At 49.8% G+C, this 15,229-nt stretch overlaps 1 protein-coding gene across 4 annotated transcripts in view; it reads right to left on the reverse strand.

Moving 5' to 3' along the window:
- The window catches only part of LOC140421060 (protein eva-1 homolog C), a 63,298-nt gene extending 51,290 nt beyond the window's left edge, over positions 1-12,008 (reverse strand). Inside the window, exon 1 of one of the 4 annotated variants that reach the window (XM_072505390.1) lies at positions 11,698-12,008. In XM_072505390.1, coding sequence (XP_072361491.1) covers positions 11,698-11,800 — 103 coding nt within the window. In that variant the 5' untranslated portion in view covers positions 11,801-12,008. The remainder of the gene's footprint in view (positions 1-11,697) is intronic. The other 3 variants (XM_072505391.1, XM_072505388.1, XM_072505389.1) reach the window with 3 other exon arrangements.
- Positions 12,009-15,229: the final 3,221 nt, after the last annotated feature.

Consider the following 15,229-nt stretch of genomic DNA (forward strand, 5'->3'; position numbering starts at 1 on the left):
GATGGTCATCGACTACAGGCAGACCATCAACAGGTTTACGCAGCTTGACGCGTACCCTCTCCCCCGCATATCCGACCTGGTCAACAGGATCACGCAATACAAGGTCTTTTCCACGGTAGATCTTAAGTCCGCCTACCACTAGCTCCCCATCCGCATTAGTGACCGCAAATACACTGCTTTCGAAGCAGATGGGCGGCTCTACCACTTCTTAAGGGTTCCCTTCGGTGTCACTAATGGGGCCTCGGTCTTCCAACGAAATGCACCGAATGGTTGACCGGTACGGTTTACGGGCCACATTCCCGTACCTCGATAATGTCACCATCTGCAGCTATGACCAGCAGGACCACGACACCAACCTCCGAAAATTTCTCCAGACCGCAAAAATCCTTAACCTCACGTATAACAAGGATAAATGCATTTCAGCATCGATGTCTAGCCATCCTCAGCTACGTAGTGCGTAATGGAGTTATAGGCCCTGAACCTGAACGCATGCGCCCCCTTATGGAGTTCCCCCTCCCGCAGTGCTCCAAGGCCCTGAAGCGCTGCCTAGGTTTTTTGACCTACTATGCCCAGTGGGTCCCCAACTATGCGGTCAAGGCCCGCCCACTGATCCAATCCGCAGTTTTTCCCCTGTCGATAGAGGCCCGCCAGGCCTTCAGCCGCATCAAAGCAGACATTGCAAAGACTACGATGCACACCATCGACGAGTCCCTCCCCTTCCAAGTCAAAAGCGACGCATCCGACGTAGCTCTGGCGGCCACCCTCAACCAAGCGGGCAGACCCTTGACTTCTTCTCAAGCACGCTCCACGCCTCCGAAATCCACCATTCCTCAGTCGAAAAGGAGGCCCAGGCCATAGTAGAAGCTGTGCGACATTGGAGGCATTACCTGGCCGGCAGGAGATTCACTCTCCTCACTGACCAACGGTCGGTTGCTTTCATGTTCGATAATGCACAGCGGAGCAAGATAAAAAACGACAAGATCTTACGGTGGAGGATCGAACTATCCACCTACAACTATGAGATCTTGTATCGTCCCGGGAAACTGAATGAGCCTCCTGATGCCCTATCCCGCAGCACATGTGCCAACGCACAAGTGGACCGCCTCCGAGCCCTCCACGTGGACCTCTGCCACCCGAGGGTCACTCGATTTTTCCACTTCATCAAGACCCGCGACCTGCCCTACTCCATCGAGGAGGTCAGGATAGCCACCAGGAATTGCCAAATCTGCACGGAGTGCAAACCGCACTTCTACAGGCCAGAGAAAGTGCACCTGATAAAGGCTTCCTGTCCCTTTGAACGCCCAGTATGGATTTTAAAGGCCCCCCCCCTCCACCGACCGCAACACGTACTTCCTGAACATGATTGACGAGTACTCCCGGTTCCCATTCGCCATCCCCTGCCGCGCCATGACCGCAACCACCGTCATAAAAGCCCTCCATAGTATCTTTACGCTGTTCGGTTTCCCCGCCTACATACACAGTGATAGGGGGTCCTCCTTTATGAGCGACGAACTGCGAAAATTCCTGCTCAGCAAGGGCATTGCCTCGAGCAGGCCGACCAGTTACAACCCCTGGGGAAACGCGCAGGTAGAGAGGGAGAACGGAACGGTCTGGAAGACCGTCCTACTGGCCCTGCGGTCCAGGAATCTCCCAGTCTCCCGCTGGCAGGAAGTCCTCCTGGATGCCCTTCACTCCATCCGGTCACTGCTCTGTACCACGACCAATCAAACACCTCACGAACCTCTCCTTGTCTTCCCCAGGAAATCCTCCTCTGGGACCTTGCTCCCTACCTGGCTGGCTGCTCCCGGACCCATCCTGCTCCGAAAACACGTGCGGGCGCACAAATAGGACCCATTGTTCAAGAGGGTCCATCTCCTCCACGCTAACCCTCAGTACGCCTATGTGGCGTACCCCGATGGCCGACAGGATACGGCCTCCCTACGGGACCTACGGGACCTGCCGCCCACTGGATCCCCACACTTCACCCCCGCCACCAGTCCCACCCTCCCTCCCACCGGCGCACCCCACTGCCGTCCCCTTCCCAGGTGGATCGGTTCTTCCACCAGCCCCGTCTAGGCCCTCCTGACCACCGGCGCACCCCACAGCCGCCCCCTTCCCAGGTCAGTCGGTCCATCCACCGGCCCGGTCTAGGGGTGATGAAGCTGCCACAGAAGCTGAAACCACGCTCCAGGAGTCACAGACACCCGAACCTCCACCGGCATCACCACCCAAGCTACGACAATCGCAGAGGACGACCAGGGCCCCCGATCGACTAATTGCTTCATTTTGAAATGTACATTACTGTTGTAAATAGTTAAGATATAATAAGGCAAAACGCTGTTCGGAGGTATTACGGTACCTTCATAACTGTAACTTTTACCACTTTACCACATTGTAATACGAAGCCACCACCCCCGCCGGACTCTTTTTTAACAGGCGATGAATGTGGTAGTCTGTGTTAGAAGGATTTTGGTACCTGGTAATGCTGGAATACCATTGGTGGAGAAGGTACCTGTTCCCATTGGTTAATCCTGTATGTTAGCTCCGCCCTGCAAGGCAGGGTATAAGAGCCCGTGCAGCTTTCGTCTGTACCTGTGCTGCTGGGGGAAACATCTAGCGTATTAAAGCCTTCAATTGTCTCCAATCTCGCTTTTGGAGTTATTGATCGTGCATCAGTGTGCACATCACCAAAAATCTGACCTGGTCCACCCACGTCAACGCTACCACCAAGAAAGCACAACAGCGCTTATACTTCCTCGGGAACCTAAGGAAATTCGGCATGTCCACACTGACTCTTACCAACCTTTACAGATGCACCATAGAAAGCATCCTAACTGGCTGCATCACAGCCTGGTATGGCAACTGTTTGGCCCAAGACTGTAAGAAACTTCATAGAGTTGTACACACCGCCCAGTCCATCACACAAACCCATGTCCCATCCATTGACTTTGTCTACACCTCCTGCTCCCTTGGGAACGAGGACAGCATAGTCAACGACCCCTCCCACCCGACTTACTCACTCTTCCAACTTCTTCCAGCATGCAGGAGATACATAACTCTGAGAACACACAAAAACAGATTTAAAAACAGCTTCCTTCCCGCTGTTATCAGACTCCTCAACGACCCTCTTATGGGCTGACCTGATTAATACTACACTCCTGTATGGTCCACCCGATGCTGGTGTCTAGGTATTTACATTGTGTACATTGTGTTGCCCTGACACGTATTTTCTTTTCTTTTCATGAACTAAATGATCGGTTTGAGCTCCACACAGAAAAATATTTTCACTTACTTCGGTCGTGACAATAAACAAGTCCAATCCAATCCAATGCTGGTGTATATGTCGACCTTTGGAAACCTCAGAAAAATTTTCCCATTGAATCGCGCGCTTATCTTCTTGCCAAAATGGTCTCCCTGATGACTTTAGGTGATGCAGTGGGGCTCGCCGAATTCTCTCTGAAACCTCAGCTTTAATAAAAACCTTACTGCCTGCATGCAAGGCAGATGAGCCGAAAAAGTAGAATTAATGCGGGTCCCTTCTGAAGCATCTGGAACCCCATTCCTAACAGTACTGTGGGTGTCCTTACAACAACTGGACTGCAACGGTACAATTGATTAGCTCACTACTATCTTCTCAAGGGCAATCAGGAATGTGCAATAAACGCTGCCCTAGCCAGCGATGCCCACATCCAGACATCCAGTAAAATAATTTTTAAAGACACATTCTTGACAGGCCTCGCCATGCCAACTGCTCCCGCCCCCCCCCCCCCCCCCCCCGCCCCTCCCCTCGGTCTCTCAGACACAATGAGTGAGATTCTCCGACCCTGTGTTTCTCGGCAACGGGAGGCAGCGCGCTGTGTGTGACAGCAGGATTCTCTACTCCAATAGTTCTCAATGGGAATTCCCATTGAAGCCATCCCAGGCCACCGTTCTCCTGTGGGCGGGGGTGCGCTGGGGGCGGGACCAGAGAATCCAGAGAAAGGCCGGGGTGTTGAAACAAACATCCGTGCCTTCATCGTGCTAAGGATTGATTTCTCAAATGTTTAACTTGCCGACTTTTATCCTGTTATGACCAGCCCAGGTGGTGTCCCCAAAAGTTAGTGATCCAGGTGAGTCACCTCAATTTGTCACCGTCCGACTAGGATACCCCCTAAATGTCACCAGCCCAGGGGGGTGGCTCCGTGTCTTTATTCAACTCACCCTCTGCTGATCACAACAAGGTTTAATATTACAAGGTTTCCTTTCCCTTGGATAACTTTTCCAGGCCCAATAGTTATGTTCAAAAAGGAGCCAAGTTGACCAAGCTTTCTTGAGTTCCGATAGAGTAAGTTTATTAACTATTAATGGTAGGGGGGAATGGTAAAACACACGCATCTAAAGTCATATGGATTAAGGATAAGAATTGAGTCTAATAGTAAGTAAATATATGTTTTGAAGTTATACGTAACAGTCTTTCAGTTGTGCGGAGTAGATGATGACACATTGCAGCCGTTACCATTGTTTATGGTATAGTTGGTATCCGCTGCCAATCTTTGGTTCAGATGAGCTGTTATTCAGTAATTTGGTACAGATTTCAGTTCTTTTCCAACTGGCATCCTCCTGGTGGCTTATCGACTTTCAAAGAAAGAGAGGCCGTTTTAGATGTTTCTGCAACATTTCTGTGTGGCAAACATTCAGCTACTTTTCTCAACACCCAGCCTGACCGACAGGCAGAACAGCACAGGCTGGAACAAGCAGGCTTTTAATAATAATAATCATTATTGTCACAAGGAGGCATTGTAGCCATCTGGGATGGCCACATCCCGATTACAAAATGGACATCCGCAAAGAATGCAGGGAAAATTGGACAATGCTAAGAAACAAGCAGGTGCAAGCTCTGTCTGTTGATTAGAATCTTAAACGCTCAGACAGGACAGAAACTACCGAATGATTTACATACTAATGGGCCATCTCCAGCGACAAAAGGGAAACATTTAGATACACAAAGTTAGGACAGACTCCCTGGCCAGAAGAAGCTAAGACAAAGCAGACTGACAGTCACCAGGACACGCCCAGCGTTCAGGGAACCACCCCTCTATGGGAGGAAAATCGATACAACTGATTGAGAAAGACCTAATTAGTTGAGGCCAAGTTCAAGGCCCGCCCAAAAGAGCGCGAAGCCCTTTGCAGTATAAGAGGTATCACCCAAGGGAGAATCTTCGTCCTTTAGCTTTGGCTCTCACCGAAGAGAGAGACCTGCCTAGCAGCTACAGCAGACCAAGTAAGTTCCAAGTCAACGCACGCTACGAGACAGACGCTCCTAGTTGCTACCCTGTAAACAGCTCAACCCAGCAGCCTCAGAACCGAGCAACGGCCATTGTTCCTCTGACTGAGTGGGCGCCCAAAGCTAAGTATAGGCCTTAGTAATAGTGGTAGTTTAGTTTGTCGAGTTTATGCATGAGTAGATTTGACTGTGTGTAAATAAATGAGCATTGATTTTGAACTTACTAACTGGTGTGTCGAGTCATTGATCAGTATTCGGTTCTGAACCTTGTGGCGGTGTCGAAAGATACCTGGCGACTCTTGAGCAAACATGATTAAATAGAGCCAAATTAAGAACCAACCAAGAGTTAGCAACAGCATACATTAACACTGCAATGAGGTCATTGTGAAAAGCCCCTGGTCGCCACATCCCAGCGCCTGTTCGGGTACACAGAGGGAGAATTCAGAATGTCCAAATTACCTAACAGCACGTCTTTCAGGACTTGTGGGAGGAAACCGAGCACCCGGAGGAAAGCCGCGCAGACACGGGAAGAAGGTGCAGACTCCACACAGACAGTGCCCCAAGCCGGGAATCAAACCTGGGACCCTGGAGCTGTGAAACAACAATGCTACCCACTGTGCTACAATGCTGCCCACATGCATGGGTATTCCAAGAGGACAAAATGTACCATGCCATTATACCCAGGGTCTTGGAGATGGGAGGGTCATTATGGCTTTTGCCCTTCCTTACGAGAGATGGTAACCAGGCTATGGATGATTTTACAAGTACCTTGTCTGAAAGCACAGGGAGGGGTTCCATTGTTCCTTCGAGAAACCCCCTCCAACTATTCCTATCATTGACGAGTCATTCTCAGCCACCTTTGGTGTCTGTGGGCGCGACCTAACCAAATTGGAACAGAGTCCCATGACAAACGCATTTACCCGGTTATTTCCTGGCACTTGCAGTGCCGAGAAAAAGCAGACTATCTCTCAGCACTCAGTTTCAATTCAATGCCTCAGTAGGGAACGCCCCGCCGAGGCCGCATGTAGTCCCGTTTCCTGCTCCGAGGAGCTCCACTCGCCGGAACACCTCAGTGCAGGAAGAGATCGGAATACCATTTGTAAATGCCGTCTGATCTCTCAACCCCCAAACCCGCCCCACATCACCAAGAGGGGGGTCCTCAGGCCTTCCCCCCCCCCGCACCCCACCTAACACACGCAGGGCACACTCGCGCCTGACCGCCGCCACAAGAAAATGCCAGCCTGGCACCTTGCCACTGCCAGCCTTTCAGTGCCCCTGCCAGCTGGCAGTGCCATCAGGGTATTCAATCTTGTGAAGCTTGGCGAGCAGGGTAGATCCTGGAAGAAGGATCTCCCGGAATCTATCAGCCACGCCGGTAGATCGCGCCCTATGTCTATTTAAAGATATACAACACTGGTCTATTTGAAGTCCAATATTTCCTTGTATAATTTCTTCATCATCGTGACAATACTCAAAAAGGTCCTATCCTTGACCAGGGATCCGAAGGTTTTCAAATTTCTCGGCTGGATTCTCCGCACCCCGACGCTGAAATCGCCGCCGGCGCCAGGACGGAGAATTCATTTCTATGCATGAAATCGGGACTGGCGCCGGTTCCCCGATTCTCCAGGCCTCGAAAAGCGGCGTGCACGGAGAGTACGCTGCGCCGCAAAACCAATCGGAGGGCAGGGAGGGCTTTATACGCGGCCGGGCAATGTTCAGGCGGGCGGTCAGGGGATCTTTTTTTAGTGTCCTGCTCCGCGGTCTGAGTCCGCCATGGAGCACGGGACGGCCACTGGAGGCCGCCTTCGTGCGCATGCGTGGCCTCCGACCGGAAGTGTGAGGGCCCGTAAATGCAGCAAAAGCTGCCAGTTTTATGTCGGATCCCTGCTAGCCCCCTGCAGGGCTAGGAATATGTGGCCCTTTCATACCAGTTTTTCTGGCGTGGAAGTCCATCGTTTATACGACAGTGTGGGGACATAGTCCCAAAAACAGAGAATCCAGCCCCTCAATAGACTTGCCCCACCTTAACTACAGGGTCATTTATAACCAAGCTTCCCAGCTCATTCCCTCTGCTCCTCTGAATCCACATTGCTGCTTGATTTCCATCAGAGGTTCATATTTCAGCCACTTTGCCCGTTCCAATTGAAATATTCTCTCTAAACCTCTCACAAAGCCTGTCTTTTCAACCAGGCCTCCTCTACAATTGAATTCCTGCTCAGTGTTTAACTCACAGCTTCTGAACACTCTGAGATATTCTCTTACATAAGCAACGATAAGTCGTCGTAGGCAGTGGTAATAAAGTTAATGGGCAGCAAGGTAGCATTGTGGATAGCACAATTGCTTCACAGCTCCAGGGTCCCAGGTTCGATTCCGGCTTGGGTCACTGTCTGTGCGGAGTCTGCACATCCTCCCCGTGTGTGTGTGGGTTTCCTCCGGGTGCTCCGGTTTCCTCCCACAGTCCAAAGACGTGCAGGTTAGGTGGATTGGCCATGATAAATTGCCCTGAGTGTCCAAAATTGCCCTTAATGTTGGGTGGGGTTACTGGGTTATGGGGATAGGGTGGAGGTGTTGACCTTGGGTAGGGTGCTCTTTCCAAGAGCCAGTGCAGACTCGATGGGCCGAATGGCCTCCTTCTGCACTGTAAATTCTATGAAACTCTATGAAGGGAGAGAGATTTTTGAAAGAAAACATTCTGATTTACAATATTCGTGTATAAATTACTTTTACTTAAACTCTGAACAGGTCAAATCTAAAGAAAGACCACTAATGCAGCAAATCTGAAATAAAAACAGAACATTTTGGAAATGCTCAGCAGAAGAGTTGACATCTAAAGGAGAAAAGATTGTTTTGGATGTGATTCCTCAGCAGAAATCATCTCCAACCAAACACTCTATTCTTTCCTTTTAGCTATTGAGGAACCTGTTTTTTTCCCAATGTATAAAAACATTCTATTTAAAGGAACTGAATGATAAATGATGGCCTTTCAAGAAAAAAGCTGTGAATTGTAACGAATGTGTATTTAACTAGTGTTGCATTTTAAATTTTCTACTCCCTCGGCCCTGAATTATTTTTCTGATCTGTAAAATAGTAATTTTTAAAAATCTGAACGGGATATGGAAATATCAGATGAGTGGGAAGCACATTCACCGTGTTTCCATGGAAACCAGCAGTCCACTGGAGAAAGCTCTGGTCATTCTCCACACAATGTTTGTTTTTCATTTCCCCAGCAGCTGCAGCTGGCATGTATTGTTCCCAAGCTTGGATACAATGGACATTTATACTCTCATCTGTCTCCTGTGCATGCCATTGATAGCCACAAAACCACAACCTGATACATGCTCAGGCCAGCTATTCTCTTTCTGATTTCTACCTATCTTTCCCCCTCTTTTTGAGAGGCTAAGTTTTATATAATTATAGTACTGTTAATGTAGGAGGAACATCCAACCTGTCCCTGTGCTAGAGCTATCTACTTGCTCTTTCCCCAAATGCTTTGGGTAGAATTTTCCACTCCCACCATTGGCATAAGTGTAGTAGTTGTGGACACTAAATTTGGCAGATGAAATTTTCGCAAAATTTGTTAGAGGCTCTGACTGAAAACCGGCATGTTTCTCTCCAGGAACACAATTCAGCCGTGGGGCAGGATTCTCCGTTGGCTGATGCCGAAATTGGGCCATACGATCAGGTGGAGAATAGCTCCCGACGGCGAAATCGCGACAGGCGCCGGTTTGACGCCGAATCGCGATGCTCTGCCTCTTTGAAATGGGTGTCGCTGCGATGCACACCGCGCACAGCTGAAACACCATTAGCATATCATTGGTGGGCCCACCCGCGATTCTCCTCCTCCAATGGGCCGAGTTCCCGACGGCGCGGTCCACGTGTGCTCCAACAAATCGTGAACCTCGCATGAGAGAAAGAGAGGGCGTACGGACAGTGTCCAGCACAGCCATACATTGCTGACAGCCATGCCGCTGGCTGGGGGGCTTCTGCCAGGGCTGGGGGGAGTAGCGGGGGATGGCTGGGAGATAGGCTGTGCGGCCGGGGTGGACGGGTATGCAACACTACTACCTCAGCCGGCAAGCAGACATGCGGCTGTACATGTCGCTGACCGCCTGCTTTAAAGCTGGTGTGCTTGGTCGTATAGGTGACTCCCCCCCTCGGCACCCCCCTCGGTGCCCTCTGGCAGCAGCTGACCCATCAGCTGTATGGGTGCTCCAGCACAACCTGTCCTGTCTTTGCAGCACTGATCAGTGTGTGTGTTGGGGGGGCTATATTGTTTAAGCGTGGTTGCAGCTTGTCAGCCCTGCAAGTGTCCATCACAAACCCAGCGATTCCAGCACCGTGGGGTTCAATGGTGCCGATGCTAGCCCCACATTGGTAGCAGAATCGGTGCAGGTGTGGCGTCGGTTTGTCTGATGTGAAACTCCACAAATTCTCCGTTGCCGTCAGCACGTAGACTCAGAAACAGAGAATCTGGCCCCAGAGTTTCTGGCACTTAGTGCACAGAAAATATCCATAGAATGACATTCCCATGTCTCTATAAAATCTGGGGGCTTGGCGTACACCGTCACTCTGGTGCAACGGGGACTGATAGAACCCGTAGGGAGACACAACAGAGATCCGGGCACCATCTTTAAAGGGCACCCCGGTCTGCATTTAAAATAAGTTCCCCCAACCCATCCCCACAGAGTGTTGTCAGACCTCCTGAGATTGTCCAGCATTTTCCATTTCTAATTAAAACCTTCACTGACTCACTGTATGTAGCTCTGAAATATGCCTTGAAAATCTGCAGGGCCTGCCCAGCATTCCTGCCTCCACCACAGTAAACAATGGCTGCACTGTGCACCACCTACAGGACACACTGTGGCAATTTGCCAAGGCTCCTTCAGCAGCACCTTTCAGACCCACAAAATCTATCAACCAGGACAAGAACAACAGGCACATGTGAACACCACCACATTTGAGCTCCACTCTAAGCCACACACCATCCTACCTGCACATACATTGTCAATTCTTCAGTGTCACCTTCCCTAGCTGCACCTGTGGGAATAAGCCCATTAGACAGAATAAAGCAGCTGAAGAAGGTGACAAGTCTAATCAGGAATGGACCATAAATTCTGGCCGTTGCAGTGATCTGCATGTCATATGAATGATTTTTTAAAAAACATTGCCTGCAGTATTTAGTGTCAGATTCTCAAGTCACCACTGCAGACTACAGAGAGATGTGAAAGGAGGTTTTTGTTTTGTGCTTTGGGTGGAAAGAAACATATCTGCATCAGTCATTAAGTAATGAGTTTCTAATGTTGAAAAATAGAAAGTGAAACCAATGAATTGTATGCAGGTGGATGGGGAGGGAGTTCTGGAGTGGGGAAGTGGACTCAAATCTGAAGGATTTAAGGATAAATTTCCCCATCGCTGATCTCAGCTTGGATGACAGGTGCTAGTATTGGCCCCTGTGTCCCAGGAGTACTATCTAGGAAAGAAGCTCAGTCAGTGTTTTCACTCATTGCTTGGGAATTTCCACTTCTGTGCTAAGTAACCAAAAAAATCTTCTTTCATACAAAGAAATTAGCGGAGAATTATGGGCTGGTAGAAAGAGAAAATCCTTGAATCCCTTCAGTGCCGAAGGAGGCCATTCAGCCCGTCGAACCTGCACCGACCCTCTGAAAGAGAACCCTACCTAGGCCCATACCTCCCACTCTATCCCCATTACCCCACCCAGCGTTTGGACACTAAAGGGCAATTTATCACGGCCGATCCACCTAACCTGCACATCTTTGGACTGTAGGGGAAACCCGAGCACCCGGAGGAAACCCACGCAGACACGGAGAGAACGTGCAAACTCCAGTGACATATTCCACAGTCACCCAAGGCCGGAATTGAAACCTGGCACTGTGAGGCAGCAGTGCTAACCACTGTGCCACTGTGTCACCCTGATGTCCTGACATATTTCTTTTATCCAAAGATATAAATCACTCCCCAGTCACCAGAAAGTGTGCATGTTTGAAAACAGAAAGTGGACAGGATCATGCTCAACTGTGGCACCTGTACACATTTCCAAAAATATAAAATACTCCCAGTTCACACCCAAGTGATACGTTGCATTAACACAAAATATGTGCATGACTAGCCTCTTTTGCTGATTGGAGAGTCCTTGACCAGAAAACGTAACTTCAGTTAATAACTAATATGATGTGACACACTTCTGAATGCAAACATCAATATTATAAAATATCACATCCTTGAATATTAATTTGTGAAGTATTCTGCTCTTATGGCAATATTGACTTTTCCTTAGTTTCTTCATCTACATTGTGAATCTTACTGCATTCTAAAGATAAAAACAAAGCAGAAACTCTATCAGATAATGTTAGATGACGAAGGCCCTTCAGCTCAAAGAGTCCCTCTGTCTTCCCATTACAGAATCGAGCACTTACCTGAGAAATCCGGAGCGGCTTCAAACTGACCCCAGAGATAAAACCAAAACAGTGTGACAAATGAGAATCCCACTTGGCATCTAAATTGTTTCAATGTAATCATATTGAAGACTTGATAAGGTTTCTGAGAGCTTGTATATTTTCATTCTATTGGGTGAATTATCATTTCAGTTTTTCTATCGCATTTGCTGTCAGGCTCCTAGCAGCTGTGATGTTTTCACTGGTAAACTGATGAGTTGGCAGCTTGTTTTCTGACAGTGTGGTGGTACACGGGACTCGACTCCAACTATTTGTCATATATTAGATCATGGCAGCTGTTGGTAAACAGTGTCACAAGGCAAAATTTATAACAAGTTCAATGCAACCCTTTGCTGAAGGCTCTGCTTCTTCCTGGGACGTTGTTCAATGGGCAAAGGCAGCCCTCATGAACCTTGTCTGAGCAGCTACACTGTGGATGTTGGCACGTTATACAAGTGTAAAGAGCATAACAGCTGAGCTCTATTCCCTCCTCACAATTATCCGCACATATACATTTTCTGGCAGGAGTCAATTTATAACCATAAAAAGCAGGAACGCTTACTGATCTCACAAGGCAAGAGTGGGATGTAAAACATTGGATGTAACAAAGGTTCTGATGAAAGGTCATCGACCTGAAACATTGGATTGAATATTCTGGTGGACAAGGGGATCCTGACATCAGGCCCACAAGCGGGTCTGCAGCCTGCCCATGAGATCAGTGCACCCACTGTGCAACCTTCCAGGAAATGGTCACCTAATTGGCTGCTTCAAAGCTTGCAGTGCAATCAAGGACAGTGGTCAGGATCTTGCGGCTGGATGCCCAATCAACAACCTGCAGCCGAGGACAGCTGGCTGCCCCACCTGGAGAGGTAGGTGCTGCTGATGCTGATAGGGCAGCCCGGTCAGGATCCTGTTTGCTGTTTTGTGGTTTAATTTGTGGCCTAATCTAGACTGAGAGGTTTCCCACTACACGTGAGTGACCGAGGTCTGATCAAGATAGCTTTCTTCAGAACTACTTTATTTACATTATATTCCTGATAAGCTAGGAGGTAAGTACATCTCTCTTGTGTACAGGTTATTCCCACTTTCTACCAAGAGTTTCTAGCACATGACTGTTGATGTCACTGTTACATCATGACAAACCCACACATTCCCAGCAGAATAATGGATTTCTCTTGCTGCCTAGTTTTAATGTTACAAAGGCTTTACCCTGCCTTGTGGGAGAGATCTGTATAATTGTCATGAAATTAAATTCTTTAAATGCCTCAGTCTTTAAACTTTAATAAAACAAAAAGTTTTTAAAAACTCAGCTGGACTGCTTTAATTGGCAGGCTTGGTTTAATCATCTCTGTTCCAGGTCATGGTTGCAAGAGGTCCTCAGGGTAATGTCCTAGGCTCAACCATCTTCTACTGCTCCATCAATACCCTTCCTTCCAGCATAGGGTCAGAAGTGGGGATGTGATGCACGATCAATTGCACAAAGATTTGAATTGGATACAACTGAGGCTTTATTGCTCTAAGATGTGTGGCTTCCCACAGCAGCTGGTGAAATGGCTGCAGCATGGAGGACACACACATTTACACTGCGCCTACTGGGCGGAGCCAGCAGGTAGGGACTACCAACGTACCTGTAGTACAGGTCCTACCATACATCACCTAATAGAGGTGCAACAGTGGTTTACCACATTCACCCCCTGTTAAAATTGAGTCCGGCGGGGGTGGTGGATAACTATATACAATTCGCAATCTTTAATATTTACAGAACAGTAAAAAAATGTATGGTCATCCGGTGGGCCGGTTAGAGGTTCAGCCAGTCCGGCGCTTTGATCGTCCTCTGAGATCGACGAAGTGGAACCGGCGATGTTGGTGCTGTCGTGGTTGAAGGGGGGAGGACGGACAGTCCTGGGGGGGTGATGGGGGTGGTGGGGGAGGGGAGGGTGGCGCCGGGGGCGGCGGGGGTGGTGCGGTGGTGGAACCTGCTGGTGCCAAGTCCCTGAGGGAGACGGTATCCTGGCGGCCGTCGGGGAATGCCACGTATGCATACTGTGGGTTTGCGTGGAGCAGGTGCACCCTTTCACCAACGGATCCGCCTTGTGGAGCCGCACATGTTTACGGAGAAGCACGGTTCCCGGAGCTGTGAGCCAAGTTGGGAGTGATACCCTGGATGTGGACTTCCTGGGGAAGGCAAAAAGACATTCATGCGGTGTACTGTTAGTAGCAGGGCAAAGTAATGAGCGAATGGAATGTAGGGAGGACCTATTGCCAGCGGGTGGCCGGGAGATTTCTGGACCGTAGGGCCAGCTGGACGGCCCTCCATACCGTCCCATTCTCCCTTTCTACCTGTCCGTTTCCCCGGGGGTTGTAGCTCGTCGTTCTGCTGGAGGCGATACCCCTGCTGAGCAGGAACTGACGTAGCTCATCACTCATGAATGAGAATCCCCTGTCACTGTGGATGTAGGCGGGGAAGCCAAACAGAGTGAAGATATAATTAAGGGCTTTAATGACGGTGGCAGATGTCATGTCGGGGCATGGGATGGCGAAGGGAAAACGGGAGTATTCATCGATCACACTGAGGAAATGTGTGCGTCGGTCGGAGGAGGGGAGGGGGCCTTTGAAATCCACGCTGAGGCGTTCAAAGGGGCGGGAGGCCTTCACCAGGTGCGCGCGGTCCGGCCGGTAGAGGTGCAGTTTGCACTCCGCACAGACCGGGCAGTCCTTGGTGATCGTCCTTACTTCCTCGACGGAGTAGGGCAAATTTCGTGCCTTAATGAAGTGGTACAACCGAGTGACCCCTGGGTGACAAAGGCTGTTGTGCAGGGCCCGGAGTCGGTCTACCTGTGCGCTGGCACATGTACCTCGGGATAGGGCGTCTGGGGTCTCGTTGAGTTTGCCAGGGCAATACTTTAATCTCATAGTTATAGATGGAGAGCTCGATTCTCCACCGCAAGATTTTGTCATTTTTGATCTTGCCCCGCTGCGTGTTGTTGAACATGAAGGCAACCGACCGTTGGTCAGTGAGGAGAGTGAATCTCCTGCCGGCAAGGTAATGCCTCCAATGTCACACAGCCTCAACGATAGCCTGGGCCTCCTTTTCGACGGATGAGTGCCGAATTTCGGAGGCATGGAGGGTGCGGGAAAAGAATGCCACGGGCCTGCCTGCCTGGTTGAGGGTGGTGGCAAGGGCGACGTCCGATGCGTTGCTTTCTACTTGGAAAGGAAGTGTTTCGTCTACAGCGTGCATTCCAGCTTTGGCAATATCAGCTCTGATCCGGGCGAAAGCCTGTTGGGCCTCGGCCGTCAGAGGGAAATGAGTGGACTGTATGAGTGGGCGGGCCTTGTCCGCATAATTTGGGACCCACTGAGCGTAATACGAGAAGAACCCCAGGCAGCGATTGAGGGCCTTGGGGCAGTGGGGGAGGGGAAGCTCCATGAGGGGGCGCATGCGGTCAGGATCGGGCCCCAGAAATCCGTTCTGGACCACGTAGCTGAGGATGGCTAAGCGGTTTGTACGGAA

The sequence above is a fragment of the Scyliorhinus torazame genome, chromosome 5 (assembly GCF_047496885.1).
Source record: "Scyliorhinus torazame isolate Kashiwa2021f chromosome 5, sScyTor2.1, whole genome shotgun sequence".
In the NCBI taxonomy this organism is placed as follows: domain Eukaryota; kingdom Metazoa; phylum Chordata; class Chondrichthyes; order Carcharhiniformes; family Scyliorhinidae; genus Scyliorhinus; species Scyliorhinus torazame.